The following is a 14,978-nucleotide window of genomic DNA, read 5'->3' as shown; positions in this document are numbered from 1 at the left end:
TTGCTATTGACATACCACCCATTGTTCACCTGACTCGGTCCTCTCAGACTAGCTGTTGTCCATTTTCTCACACTGGATATTTGTCTGCAACGTTTCTAGAGATAGGTCTACACAATTATAAATAACAAAAAGGTCATAGTTGTCCTTCAGTGAAATTTTGAAAGGTGCACACCACCCATCGACACTAACATCAAAAAAGAAGACTGCCAGAGAAATGACATCACAGCAGAGAGGAAGCTTTTGAGCTCCACAGAGTGATTCAATCAGACTTTTCCATCTGAAACACATTTTGCTTGTGCAGTTGATTTGCACGGAGTAAATCCACCTCTGTTACTTCAAAAGAATTGACACCAGCTGTCCAGTCTCTCTGAGTCCTATGAAATGACAAGAAATAGTCTCTGATCTCTTCAGGGCCCCTGCTGCAGACTTCAGGGGGGGGATTTTCCAGTGGATTACCTTCAAAGTTGCATGAACAATAATTGTATCCCCAGTCCAGGTTCACCAGCTCCCCAAATCTTGCTGGAAGGGACTGTAGGTGGTTGTTTCCCAACCAAAGTGTGTGTAGATTCCTTAAAAGACAGACATCCTCAGGCAGGCTCTCCAGTGAGTTGAAGAGCAATAGCAATGTTTCCAGTTTCTCCAGCTGCCGAATGCTGGAGGGGATTGTGCCTATTTTGTTGTCACTCACATCTAGGAAGGTGAGGCTCCTCAGCTGGCAGAGGGGTGCAGGCACTTCGGTGAGGCTGTTGTTGGCCAGGTGGAGGCTGTGCAGCCTTTGAAGTGCCCCCATTTCTGGGGGCAGTGAGCTCAGGCTGTTGTTGCTCAGAGTGAGCCTCTCCAGGTGACTCAAAGTGCCAATTTCGGCAGGGATCTTCTTCAAGTTGTTGGAGTCCAGGTAGAGGCAGGTTAGGTTCCTGAGGTGTCCGATCTCTCGGGGCAGCAGCTCCATCCGGTACCTCAGGCAGCTCTCTCGTTCTGGGCTCATCTCCAGGATCTGCAGCTGGTCCAAGCCAAAGACCTGTGCAGGAACTGATGCCAACTCTCTGCCTGAGATCTTGAGTTTCTTCTTCCCTTCATACATTGGATCATGCTCTGTGAGGTATCTCCAGAGGTGATCAGGGCCTGCAGAGGCACATCTGAAGGAGGCTGCTGCGTCCATTGACCCGCCGGAGCCGTGGCTGCCTGAACCGAGACCGTGGCTGGGGATTTGTTGTGTGTTCCACAGAAAACCTCTGAGGTTCCTGGTGGATGGAGGCCCTCTGTCGGCCTTCCTCCGAGCCAGGCACGTTACCAACACACATGCAGAGTGTTTGGGTTGCTCGGATACCTCCCACTGAGTAAACACTTGGCATTCTCACCTGATTAGGTGTTTCTCTTCCAGCTCTGCCGCCCACACAAGCTCAGCTCACCAGGCTTTGACGTGGCCTCTTGTGATTGCAGCTGATGAGCTGGTGGCAAATATCTGTCAATGCTGAAAGTGTTTTCAGCGGATTGGTTTGAATCTTTCTTTGTCTGCAGCCTTCTTCTTCTGGGAACATCCAGGGTGCTGTTGTCTGAGTAATTCACATTGGTTGGTCCCAAGGGATTGCAATGGAAGCAGCAATGCTGGATAGATAAAATGGGAGAAGATAAAGTACATGGTGAGGAAGACAAGAAGACAGACTCGTATCATAGCTGGTGGCCTGGGAGCTAGGAATGATGAACAGGTCCTGCCCTCAGGTCAGCTTGTGCCTTTAACATTCAACAAGCACAATAAAGAATCAGTTTTGAAACCTGGAAGCCCTTCTCCCTCCTGCTGAGCACATGAACCACAGAGATACAGGCTTTTCTTGTGCTGTACTTTCCCTGGCATATTTAAAAGCAATTTTTTAGTCCTCACTGGCTGTGGCATTCAGGATGTACAGTGCTTATCTCAAACAATCCAAGAGATAAGTGATGGACTTTGCTGATGGACTAAAGAGATGTCTCAGCAACCTCGTTTGCATCTTAATTTCACCACTTGGGATCACCTTTATGAAAAATTTGCCACATATCCTAATATCAGATCGTGACACTGGCATAGCTTTTGTAGAAGAGATTAAGAATGCCAGGTTTATCCCAAGCCACTCGGCACAGAATATGATGAGGAGAGGAGGGCATTTTTCTGGAAGGAGAAAATGGTGAGTTTGAAGCCTTAGGCCAAGAGAGCCCACCTCCTTGAATTCATCCTCTAATCCTTAAGGCTTTCAGATGAAAAGTGCTTAGGTCAACTATTTCATATGCTTTTCAAGGAAAGAGGTTTCCACAGCATCCCACAGACTCCTAAAGGTAGAAGACAATGTGTTGGAGGTAAGGTCTAAGCAGATCTACCAGATCAGGTTTTGTGAAGGGGGAGGACATCAGCTCTGCTTTCCCACCCTGCTCAGTTCTGATCTCCTCAGCCCAGGATTGTGCTGAGTTTGCAGGGAGCTTGTCTCCCAGTGCCAGGGCTGTGTGTGACTGCACAAATAGGTGGCAAATGCTGGGAGTCCTCTACCCAGACCATGCTGACAAGAGGATTGTCAGCATCTCAACTTACCTTTGGAGTCTTCTGGATTTCAATTGGATTTCACCCTGAAACACAGATTTTTGGGTCTGTTACATACCAGCTGTTACCTTGATTTCGATCCAGAGTGCAAATACCATAACCCTGTTGAAACCAAGCCCTGAATTTCATCCAGATTCATTTTCAGCATCTGACAGAGAAAATTGTATCACTTGCCTAGTACCCAGAAGTGCTGTGAGGCTGCTTTACCATTACATGTTCCTGGGATGCTGGTGGCTGGAGACAGGCCTGCTGGGCTTCCTGAAAGGGAGTGCAGAAGGTGTTGAGCTGGGGCTGTCACAGCTGAGTACACAACAGTGTGAGCAGATCTTGGGGGATGCTGGAAGTCGTTACTCCTGTTCTTTAAGGTCACCATTAATGACAGTGGGATCTGAAGGCTATGCTAGCTTCATTAAGGAAGGGTGGACATTTTACATGAAAAAGATCCAGTAGAACTCTAGAAATTCTAGTAGCTGTTGACAAGAATGGGTACAATAACTTGGACATATACATACACGTGAGATGAATACAGAAGCCAAGGAAAAGTGAGATTTTCACTTTCAAGGGAAAGTTGATTACCAGAAATGACAGACCTCATGATTAACCATGAAAATAAGACTCAAACTCAGTTCCCATCAAGAAAGTGCTGAAAAAGTTATTGCAATGAGAGTCATTTCAGACTTGGGCAAAAGCCACCCCCCACATTACTAAGGGAAAAATATATTTCTAAGAACACATAGTCAAATACGTCTGTCCTGTGAAATAAACTGAATTGCTGTGTGTGCTGCCTTCTGCTTAAGTATGCTTTTCTCTTCAAGTCAAAACTCAAGTCCTTCAGACAGCATACCATACAGAGCCAGAGCCATGCTCAGAAAGAGGTTTTGTGATGTTGGGTGCTGGTCTCTTGTTGAACTTCTTCACACCTGGGTTTGACCCTGGGTTTTCCTTTGCCAAGGTGGCAGGTTCTTCTCTGCTCCATCTTGCAGGAAGTCCTTCTGATGTTGGTCACTGGCCCATCAGGCATGTCAGAGTACAATTAATGTCCCTCTGTCAAATTGTTCTCTTGTGCTTTCTACATATGGTTCATGGTCCAAAATGTAAAATAGTAAAAAAGAGCCCTTATTTTCACCACATGATCCCTCTAGAGACCCAGCAAGATATTCTCATTCTCAATTCAGATAAACTCCAACAAGAGTACTGCCAGCATCAATATTAATTCAAGCTATGCAAGGTATCCATCATGTCTTCATGCTCTTCTAATCAGTTGCTCCTGTTTCACAAGTCAGAAGACAAAAATCTTGATTTGTGTCTTCAGTTTAATCCAGATTGATGAACTAAGCAGGCTTTATTTTCTTTATTCAACTTCACTATTTACAAAGATATTTGAACAGAAGTCCAGACTCTGATGACCCCTTATTACCTTAAGGACCTCAGAGAGGAGCTGAAATTGGGACATAGGAGGCAAGTGGGTGGCTGATGTAGAGACTCTTCCTCCAGCAGCACTGGCTCTGCAGAGACAGCAGCAAGGAGGACTCCTTGAGGTCTCTACTGGATGCTCACCTCTGTGCAGGGCTGCAGATCAGGGCCAGAGCCTGCCTTCATCCCCAGGCTGGCTCTGTCCTTGTGCTCCCCATGCCGTGGAGCACTGCACCCTCAGAAGTGTCGGACTCCCTCAGGGAGACCGAAAGATGTGGGAGTGGATTATTTTCAGTCTGTGTAGTTACTGAGTTAGTGCAGTTATTTTAAGAAAATTTTCCTGTTGCTCCCTGGCACAAGAACAGCACAGGTTCATGCCATAACCTTGTTTCTCTCCCTCTGAGTTTTCTGACTGCTGGTCACATAGCACCCAACATCTCATCATCTGTAACACATACATCCCCACACCAGCTCTGTAGGAAAGTGAGTGCCCCCATAGACATAACCATATGACATCATTTAAGATGCTGTATAGTCTCCTTTAGGGTTATCCACTGTAGATCTGGAAAGACTCCTCTAGGTCCTACACTACAACTGCCAGTTCCCTGTCAGTGTCTCTGGTACCCAAGACATTGTTGGACTGTGATACCTGGCTCCAGAGACTTCCAAAATGCAATTTGTAGCAAGGCAGAGCTTGGCCAGTTTCCATATTAAAAGGCTGAGCCATCAGTAAACTTTCTCTTTTTTTAAAAAAAATAGATAAATTCAATTATTTTGTTTTAATTGCCCAGAATGTAAAAGCCATGATCATTTCCCAGAGAGTTTTCTGGTCAGAGAACAGAATTGGGTTTAGCTGCTACAGCATTTTTATTGTTTCTCTGAAAAGAAACACACATTTGATTTAGTCCTGAATAGAGAAGTCTTTTTTGACTGCATATCTCCAAACATGTAGAACAGAGTTCAGCCTTACAGTTTGATTGTTCCATATTAAAAACCAGAGGTGGTAAAAGGACAGCAAATGAAAAGAGCATCACAAGGCTGTACTAAGAGTCACTCACAAGTGGCAAAGAGGGAAAATAATCCATTCCCTGACACAGCTTCAAAGCAGCAGCTAATTCAAAAGAGTTTAGAAAACAAGTATAAACTGTTAAATAATTTAATACACAAAAATATTTTCCCCTAATGATACTGTTGTTTGGTTTTCTTTTTAAATGTATTTATTTGACAGGCAAAAATTTTAATGGTGTAATGGTCTGTTGACTATAATTGCAGTAACTTACACATTTTCAAATTAAAAAAAAGCACAACCCACGGCAATGTCATCAAAGCCATGTGTCATTAGCACATTTTTAAGATGTAAATAATACATTGTCTGGCTTTCTAATGCAATTTTAACATTATAACCTCTCTGACCACAGGACCAGCCAAAAAATAAATCCAAGAAAAATATCCGTGTATTCATGGGTTTAAACCTCAGACTCATTAAATAGACTTTATGGTGATGTACCAACCACTGTGTTGCAGAGACAGGAACACTGAGAAGCAAAAGCCACAGCACTCCCTTATCCAAGAGCAGTTAGGAGAGAGGCCATCAGCACTGCCTGTGCCCCACCTGCCACCTCCTGCCTGCATGGTCACCTTGCAAGATGCTGCTTGTCACCTTCCAGCACACACCATCACCTGCTCAGGCACAGAGGCATCTGCATTTTCTGGAGGGCAGCTTCTGACCATGCCCAGGGCTGTACTTGTAGGTTTCTTGTCTGACCAGATGGCAGAACTAGTTTAGAAAATAATCTCAGGTCGCCTTTCCAAAGACTGCAAATACAGACAGGCAGACTGAGGAAAAAGCTGCTGTAGTTTTTTTGGTGTTTGAGCTGGCAGGTCATAAATCCTGCAAATCCACACCCCTTTCTTACCTTTTATTGTACATTGGTTTTTAGGCTTGCTTCTGTAAGAGGTGGCAGCTATAGAAACTTCCCTTTGGTGGCTGTACCCAGAGAACAGGATGGGTCTGGATCTGGGTCTGCAGCATGTGTCTCGGACTCCTCTCACTAGCAACAGATGATACTTGGCAAATGCCTTTTAACTGGCTGGAGAGAAAATGAGATTAAAGACAAAGCAGGGAAATGGCACCCACTGAATTCAGGGCACAGAAATAATCTGGGGTGTCTCCAGGAACAGAATGAACAGACAACTATATGCTAAGGAATATGCTGGAGCAAAGGGAATTAGGATGCGTCCCCTTTTCTGGGTGGAGAATTTGCAAAGCCATAGTCTGACTGACCCAGACAGATCTTTTATTTGCTATTAAAGATGTAGGCCTGTCCCTCATGTTCCTAACACAGACTCTTGGAAATGGCTACACCAGACATTGAAATGAAGAAGGTTATAACCCTAGGTCTCCTTCAACTAGATCCCACTGCACTGCCTCACAAGGGTGGCAGCCCCTGAAATCTCTTTAACAAAACACTGTCACGTATCTCCCCTTCATAGGATGCACTGGAGTGCTTTACATCAATGCCATGAGTGGCACATGCAGACACACATGACAAGAGCTAAATGTCACGTTAACATGGTCCAGTTAACATGAATGACCTTTTTGAAATTTGACCATTGCCATCACATTCCTTCAGAATGATGGCCATGTGGGGAAGGATGGATTGCTTAGGAAACCTGGTCTGCCTTGCCACTGGGGGGGTGAAATCTCAGTCAGCCTGGACTGCTAAATACAACGTGACCAACATTCTTGCTGAATACTGAAATACAGCCAGCTGACCTAAGATGCAGCACAGTAAGAGATGTACCAGTGAGAGTTACTTAACAGTGGTAAGCTTTTCACTTGTGGTATTTTCACTTTGATGGGTCTTCCCAGAGCAAGAAACACAGTAAAATCAAATCAAAGAATTTATTTGCATAGGAAATAGCAAAAATAGCACCACTGAGAGATACAGTAAAGACGTTGTTTAACCCTGGCATGTGAACATGTTATTTAATTCCATTTTTCAGTAAATTTCAAAGGCAAATTGTATCCATTACTGGTTGAGGAAAGGCTCCACAGCTGGCAAATAGTTACATCTGGGCCTCAGGGTCTGATTCTGGAGTGGCTGCAGACACCTGTGACTTCTGCTTGGCTTAGCCAGCTTGGAAGCATCATGCCATGTTGTTAACATGCCAGCAGGGCAGAGTGTCTCATTTCCATCTCCAAAAGACCTGATGAGATCTCCAAACCCATTCAGTACTTAGAGCCTGTGTCAGGTTCAATGCTCTGACTTCTCGATACAAACTGCTTTGTGCAGAGGAGTTTTGAAAATGCAGCAGCTTTGTTGAATGGCACATAGGTCCTTACCACCTCTCAGACCTGCACCTTAGTGATTGGAATTGTCTTGGTCAGAAGGTTAAACTCACAAGTGACCTATTGTGAAGCTCTTCTCAGACTTCGCCCCCTCTTAACCTTCTCTTTGCATTCTCGGGTTGATTTTTGCAATTATCTGGTAGAGAAAAAGGGGCAGTGTCTGCCTTTTTGCTTTCACCATCACACACAATTTCCTACAGGTTTCTGAACATTGCTCTGACCCTTTATCAGAGACTAACCTCCTCCTAGACCAGCCTGCAACTTCTCACCTACCCTCTAAAACATGACATTGCTAAGTTATTGTCATAGGGGACCATCCAAAACAGTGAAGTTTGGTCTCATTTGGCTCCCTGAGATTTTGGGGTGAAACAGTAGTAGGAAGCTGTGTGTACACTTACAATGAAAAGGAGATTTGGCAGCCCTGAGCTGGTAGAGGACAGTATGTCTTTTTGCAGAGGCATCTCTCTGCCAGAAGGAAGATAAGCTCCATCTGGTGGGACTAATCCCACACTGAAGCTCTTGCACAGGGAGCCATAAGGAGGTTTAGATCATCTCTGCAGTCTCTTCAGGTGTTACTGTGAGACCCCACATGGTCCCATAAAAAGTATTTCATATAGCATGCTGATTCACTTATAAAAACATTAAATTTAGTAGGTATCTTCTGGGAAACACACACTGGATGTTCATAACTGTCTGTCCAATGTGAGTTGAATGTACTGGAGATCTCTTCCCCAGCTTTGGCATGGCTTTGCCTTTCTTCTTTCCAAGTGGATGGCAGATAGCACCAACAATCCTGCAATCAGCCTGTGTCTCACAGGTAATGTCCCAGGCTGCATAGTGCAGGATTTGATTTCAATCTCAAGGGTGAAGTAGAAGGCTTTGGAAAGAATTAACCAAGTAACAGACACAAATTTTGGCATCGGAATGGTTTTGTATGAACAGCTACACAATGCATTGATATCATATGCTCTTCAAAAGAGATAAACCCCCTTATTTTTAATGTTTTAATATGCCCTGCTGTTAGAGAAAACAAAAACAAATTCACATATCACATCAAAGATAATAATAATAATAATTATTATAACTCATAAAAATAATCTGACCGACCGGCAGCATTTGTTGGCTTTAGAAGACCTCCCACAAAAGAAACACAGTTGAAGACATCTGAGAGCCCTTTGCAGGCATGGTGGATTCAAGTTTTGAAAACAAGTCTGGGGATACTTCCTGCATGCTAGGGCCCTTTGACGTTGGCAGGTCTGGCAGCCAGGCTTGCATAGTAAGCACACTGAGCAGGATCACATCGTCCACTGGCTCCTGGAGGTCCCTGTGGACCCATGAGACCAGGCACCCCAGCTTCACCTTGAGGGCCAGGTGGTCCTGGCATCCCATCTTTGGCATAGCCAGGCTCCCCTGGGAGGCCTAAAATAAAAACAAGATGCCTTTGGTGAGACACACCTCCAGGGTGAAGCACTCAGCAGTGTAACATCACACAAGATGTCTTTGCTGTCAACCTGGGAGAAGGTTTCCTATAGTTTCCTCCCCCAACAAAGCAAGGTGAAGGCAAAACTGATCAATGGCTCCTAATTTCAGATTAGAAAAAAAATGCATTTGCTGACACATGAGCTGTATGCCCGAGGATATAACCTTTCATTTACCAGAAACTCTGGGTTTAGCTTGGTCACAACGAGATTTTGGCAAGGGCAGATATGACACTTCACTGTGTAACTAGTAATTAAAGCTTCACTTTGTTTTTGTCCCAAAGGTCAGTTAACCTAGCTGAGATGGATCATTACACCTGACAATCAGGCTGAGGAAACAAAGGTGGCCAGATATAACGTATTTCTTTCATTTGGGCCACTTTCCACAGAAATTGTGTGTGCTGGATTTATGTTATTCTGCTTGTCTGTCTAACATGGGAGAGACCTGTGTCCTTCTCATGTTTCTGAATGATGTGTTTTGTGGGGTGTTCTGAATAAACACACCTGGAATTCCTGGAGGACCTATTTCCCCTCGCTGGCCAATGCCTGTGTCTCCTTTCTCACCCTTTGCTCCTCTTTCTCCTGTAGAGAAGGAAAGAAAAATAATTAACTCTGGCATGAGATGTTAAGTGGGAATGAAGACTCACTCAACTCCAGTTCTGGACAGAGGTAGAACAAATCAGCAACTGATGGTCCCATTCACCACCTCTGGTTCAACAGACTGAGGCTGTTCCTAACACATGAGTTCAGAGGACTAGATACTATCAACAGGAAAGGTGGACATCAAAGGGTGATGGACACATCCCTTTATTTGATTTACCAAGCAAACCAAGTTTCACTCACCTTTGGGACCAATCGGTCCAGGTGGCCCTTCAGACCCAATTTGTCCAGGCCGGCCAGGCTCTCCTGGGGGGCCAGTTCTTCCTGGGAGTCCTTCCTTCCCAGGGGGACCAGGAGGTCCTGGTCTGCCATGGGATGCTTTTACATGTGCAGGCTGTAGCTGAGCCAGGAGATAGTCTAGCTTTGCTGTGAAGAGAGGGAAATAAGTTTGTTAGACTAGAGAGTCAGCATTCCAAGACACGGAGACCCAGAACCAGCAGCCCATTAAAGCCCAGGTGTTGTCACAGATCAATTTTTCAGGGCCACCCCTTTGTTGTCTCTGTGAAATCCTTCCCCATAAGCCATGACAGTGCCTCCCTGGCCCTCTCTAAATTATTTAAATCTCATTCTTCAGTAGCTCTAAACTCCTCCTAAGTTTCATACTGAACCCTAAACACTTCTCTCATCCTCTGCTCCTTGATCACCAAGGATCTGAGATGTCCTTTCCTTGAGCTGTGCATCTGGTGGATCTTTGTCAAACTGGAATAACTGGTGCTCAGAAAAGAACAGCCCATTTCTACTCTGTGACATGGAGAGAGATATTACCTGGCTTCTCTGTGGGGACAAAGCCTCCTTTTTTTGCTCTGGAATGTTACATGTGTGGAGTTAAATCTGAGGTAACCATCTCTGGCTGTGAAGTCAGAAACTGTAACTAAGTCAGCTCCCTGTGCGTGCACATTTCCCAGTTTCCAAACAGGCACACTGCTTGCCTCTTCCAGATTCAGACCCTGAGCAGCCTTGAGAGCTCTTAAGCCATACTCAGCATCACAGAAACATCTCACAGAAATGAGGGAGGAGGGTTTTCTACTTTCATTGATCCAAAATCTTGAATGTTTTTGGATTGGCATAGAATCTGAGAGTGTGTAAATAAAAACCTTCAAATTAATCATTCCATTGAATCATGATCTTTAGCCTCAGGAAAATCCCTGCAGCTACATTCCAGCTAGTCCAAGAGCTCTGTGGGGAGAAGCACTGCAGCTCAGCATTCCACTGTAGATGGGGTGAGTGGTGGTGTGCAACTCATGTACTTTGAGAGAAGCAGCAGTCCACATCCACTCCACACCCCCTTCCTGTGCTCAATGGTATCAAATATTACAGACAGAAATCAGGAACATTTCTCCTCCAGCTAGGACCTCAAAAGCAAGTTTACTCTGATTACTGTTCTGCTTGAGGATAGGAAGGCTCTAGAGAGCAACCTGGACAGGCTGGATCAATGGGCCAGTTGTATGAGGTTCAACAAGGACGAGTGTCAGGATCTGCACTTGGGTCACAACGACCCCAGGCAACACTACAGGCTGAGGGAAGAAGAGTGGCTGGAGCTGCCCAGAGGAAAAGGATCTGGAGATGCTGGTTGACAGCCAGCTGAACAGGAGCCAGCAGTGTGCCCAGGTGGCCAAGAAGGCCAACAGCATCCTGGCTTGTATAAGAAATATCATGGCTAGCAGGAGTAGGGAAGGGATTGTCCCCCTTTGCTCAGCACTGGTGAGTCCTGTGTGCAGTTCTGGGCTCCTCACTGCAGGAAGGATATTGAGGAACTGGAGATTGTGCAGAGAAGGGCAACAAAGCTGGGGAAGGGTCTACAGAACAAGCCTTATATGGAACATCTGAGGGAACTGGAGATGTTTAGCCTGGTGCAAAGGAGGCTGAGGGGAGACCTTCCTGCTCTCCCCCATTACCTCAAAGGAGGTTGTAGCGAGGTGGGTGTTGGTCTCTTCTCCAAAGTAAGAAGTGATAGGACCAGACGAAATGGCCTCAAGTTGTGGCAGGGGAGGTTTAGATTGGATATTAGGAAAAATTCCTTTACCATAAGGTGATTAGCAGAGGCAAAGGCCTTGGGCTGAAGAAAGGAGAAAGCCCCTGTACTATTGCTGGGAACATTAGTCCTGGGAAACTGTAAAGCTTGCTGAGCATATTTCATTTTATGTGCTCCTCTTTCCAGGTAGGTTTGTTGCAATGTTGCTTTCCATAAGCAGGAGAGATTCAGGTGCCAGTTACACCAGCACAGCTATGGAAAGTACCTTTCATACTCTCAGATCTACCTACTGGCTTCCTAGAGCTGATTACTTACCATCTAACTGCTTGGCTAACTCCTCTTGGATGAGCCTTCTCAAAGTCTCTAGGGATGGGGGTTCCCCCTAGAAAGTAATGATCACAGTAATAACAAGACATAACAATCCCAGCCAGGGGATGTGCAAACAAAACTCTCCACAAATGGTTTTGTCACCCACTGCACACACAGGCTGCAGTGAGTGTCTGAAAGAATAATGTAAAAGGACTGAACACATGCCCAGTTCCCAAGCTGCAGCAAGCCATGGGCTCAACAGTGCAAGCAGGGAGCCTGGTGACAGAGCATGATTGCTCCTCTGTCCCTGTCTCCTTCCTACAGAAAATCTCTCTCCTATACAGTCATAGGAGAAGTAGTAGACATTATATTAGGAGACATTCTCTGCTGCATTAGACCATAGTGGAGAGCCTACCTCCTTCCTCCTTCAGAGCAGAGAGCCTTCCTCCTACCTCTGCCTGCTTCCTTGCAGAGAGAAGCACACATGTTCCCAGGGAATCCAGACTTGCTATAAACACTCGTGCTGGATTAACTGCCTACTGACAGGCCTTATCTTGGGGAAAGGAAGCCCATTCCTCCACACAAGTACAAAAAAGATTTTTGGGGGGGTTTTCAGCCCCATTAGCCAGATAGGGCTCCCTGGCTGTGGTCCCCTACCCAACCTCCAAGAGATAGCAACCTTCATCCCCTCTCTCTTGCAGCAATGCTGTTGAACAGCTGTAATAGCTGTCACAGCTCAAAGCTGTGTGAACAACTCTGGGTGATCCAACTGAAAAAAATGATTAAAGCATTTCTGGTGGGCTGGAAGGAGAATATTTCACATTTTGGGTTTCCAACAACATTTTAAAAAGGGCTTCTAGGGTAACAACTAGACTCTTGCATTTACATAAGCTGAAAAGAAAAAAAAAAGCTATATTTAAAACAGAAAACCTTTTGAACCAACCAAATCAAATATTTCCCTTTGGAAATCACAAAGTGAGATGTTTCACTTGAAATACACTTTTCTTTTTTGGCTATAAGTGTTCTTTGAATTTCTGCCAATTTTGAAAATACTTCTGGTCAACCTAAAAGCTTCATTCTTCTGTGAATGAGCTGTTTGCCTGAAATTGTTGCTTTCTCTTCACACCTATCCTTTTAACATTCAAAGATGGAACCAATGCCCCCCCTGTCTAAAAAAGCCTCATGAGATCTTCTGAGTCAATCACAGAACCATAGGATGGTTTGGGTTGGAAGGGACCTTAAAGATCATCTAGTTCCAACCCCCCTGCATGGGCAGGGACACCTCCCACTAGACCAGGTTGCTCAGAGCCCCATCCAACCTGCCCTTGAACACTTCTAGAAGTCACTCTTCATTAAAATAATGTAGATTTAATTAAATAGCTAAAAGATATCTCAGTTTTAACCAACAACATTGTTGATAACTACACGGTTGGTCTCTTTTCTGCCTTCTTCCCAACACAAATTTTGCCTGATAAAAAGATGTGTTTGTTGGTGACAAAAGAAACAGTTTTGTCATTAAGTACTAACCATTTGTGATGGCTCAAAGTGAATATCCCAGTAAGTAAACATGATTGTGGAACATATTTTGAATGAAAATTATGTGGAACATATATTGAACAAATGATCTTTTCAAGTTTTAACCATATTAGTTGCATTAAGCCTCCATAACCGGCACTGGATTTCATCAAATATCTATGTTGTTGAGACACACAAAGAAAAGCTTTATCTAAAATTTACCCAGCTTTTACATCAGAGATTATTTCACTGCTTATTCCTCTCTGAGGTAATCTCAGATTCATCCTCAGGGGGGGCAAAGCAGCTTCACTAGTGTTGACAGTTCTTCTCATTCTCCTACATGCGTTACCCTCAGGCATTCTCAGTAGCAGGATTGTTTCCCATTAGGAAAAAAAAAAAAAAAAAAAAAAGATAATATTAAATAAAAATAGGATTTCATGAATACTGATGAGCTGACTCCAAGATTTCCAGGAATAGAGCAGTGACCTTTCCACGGCTCAGCATTTTGTCTCTCATAACAACCAGCAGCAGAGGAAGGCATCAGATCTCTGTATGAAATGCATTCACACCCTTACAGAAAGCAGCTTTTTCAGACTCCAGACCCATGGCTACATTACCTGATTTGGGTTTTTAAGGGTGTAAGGTGTCAGGGATGGCCACCCTGGCTATAGGTCTGGATTGCTCAGCTCTCCTGAAGTTCAATCTAATCCCCCCACAACAGATCCCTGAGATACACTATAGTTCTCCTTGTTATGAATCAGGAGATAAAAATGCTTCCTCCCCATTATAACACACACTTACTCTGGTTTCCATCACCTATTACTGTAATCTTGGGGACTTTTCTGATCACAGACTAAGGCAATAAAATCACTGTACAAAGCACTGCTCTGGTAGCCTTACCCTTGGTCCTGGAAATCCCGGCTGTCCTGGGGGACCAGGAGGTCCAACTTGCCCAGTGTCTCCTGGGGGTCCATGTGGACCCATCAGCCCTGGATGGCCTTTATGACCAGGTATCCCAGGATCACCTGGAGGGCCCTTTTCTCCTTGAGGGCCTTTTTCACCTTTGAGGCCACGCTCTCCCTAAGTGAAAAAAACCTGACATTACCACCACAAAATAAGAGGCAAACTTCTGATTTCCAAGCACAGCAAAACCTGAAGAGCTGAGCTGGCAAAGGGACTGAACACAACATCTGGTGCATTACAAATGATCCACAAGTTATTACTGACAGAGGATGATTAGGGAGAGGGCTGGGAGGGTGGGAAGTATGGCAGATCTCTACAGTCCATGTTTCACTCTTGAACAACCTCTTCCCCGAGCCACTAACTCAAAATAGACCTTTTTATTTCAATGTCATAAAATAACTAATAATATTCTCCAACTTACCCTCTCTCCTTTGGAACCAATTTCACCTGGTTTCCCTGGTGCACCCTGCAACAAAATAAGAGTAAGTATGAAAGAGCTATCCATAATAACAGTAAATAACAAAGCACATGCCTTTGCACATTTTTGTGACCTGGGGAAAATTTATATCCCTGTCAGTCCCACAGACACCTGAGAGCTCCCTGTTTTCTCTTAAATATCAACAATTCAAGAAAAAAAAAAAAAAAAGCGCCACAACAAAACCAACTCAATTTGTTGCAACCCAGGCAGCATCCATGATGTGGGGTTTTGTTTGTTTGTTTGTTTGTTTCCCTCCTCCCCCCCCCCCCCAA

At 44.6% G+C, this 14,978-nt stretch overlaps 2 protein-coding genes across 2 annotated transcripts in view; both read right to left on the bottom strand.

Moving 5' to 3' along the window:
* Positions 1-259: 259 nt before the first annotated feature.
* Positions 260-1,159, bottom strand: LOC104390660 (leucine-rich repeat-containing protein 40-like). Its single transcript, XM_009999840.1, has one exon. It carries the CDS (start codon positions 1,157-1,159, stop codon positions 260-262), a length of 900 nt encoding a protein of 299 aa, XP_009998142.1.
* Positions 1,160-8,323: 7,164 nt separating this feature from the next.
* Positions 8,324-14,978, bottom strand: part of LOC104390659 (collagen alpha-1(XXII) chain-like) — a gene marked incomplete at its 5' end in the record, with an annotated part of 96,253 nt that continues 89,598 nt past the window's right edge. Inside the window, 4 exons of the mRNA XM_009999839.1 lie at positions 8,324-8,750; positions 9,314-9,391; positions 9,653-9,835; positions 11,757-11,823. Of these exons, the coding sequence (XP_009998141.1) occupies positions 8,563-8,750; positions 9,314-9,391; positions 9,653-9,835; positions 11,757-11,823 (516 nt within the window). The remainder of the gene's footprint in view (positions 8,751-9,313; positions 9,392-9,652; positions 9,836-11,756; positions 11,824-14,978) is intronic.

The sequence above is a fragment of the Chaetura pelagica genome, unplaced genomic scaffold, assembly GCF_000747805.2.
Source record: "Chaetura pelagica isolate M959 unplaced genomic scaffold, ChaPel_1.0 scaffold916, whole genome shotgun sequence".
NCBI classification, from domain to species: Eukaryota; Metazoa; Chordata; class Aves; order Apodiformes; family Apodidae; genus Chaetura; species Chaetura pelagica.
This window is presented reverse-complemented; position numbering and strand designations above follow the sequence as displayed.

Bases quoted from the DNA above. Each gene is read 5' to 3' on its own strand.
- LOC104390660 (XM_009999840.1), bottom strand. From the start codon at position 1,159: ATGGACGCAGCAGCCTCCTTCAGATGTGCCTCTGCAGGCCCTGATCAC.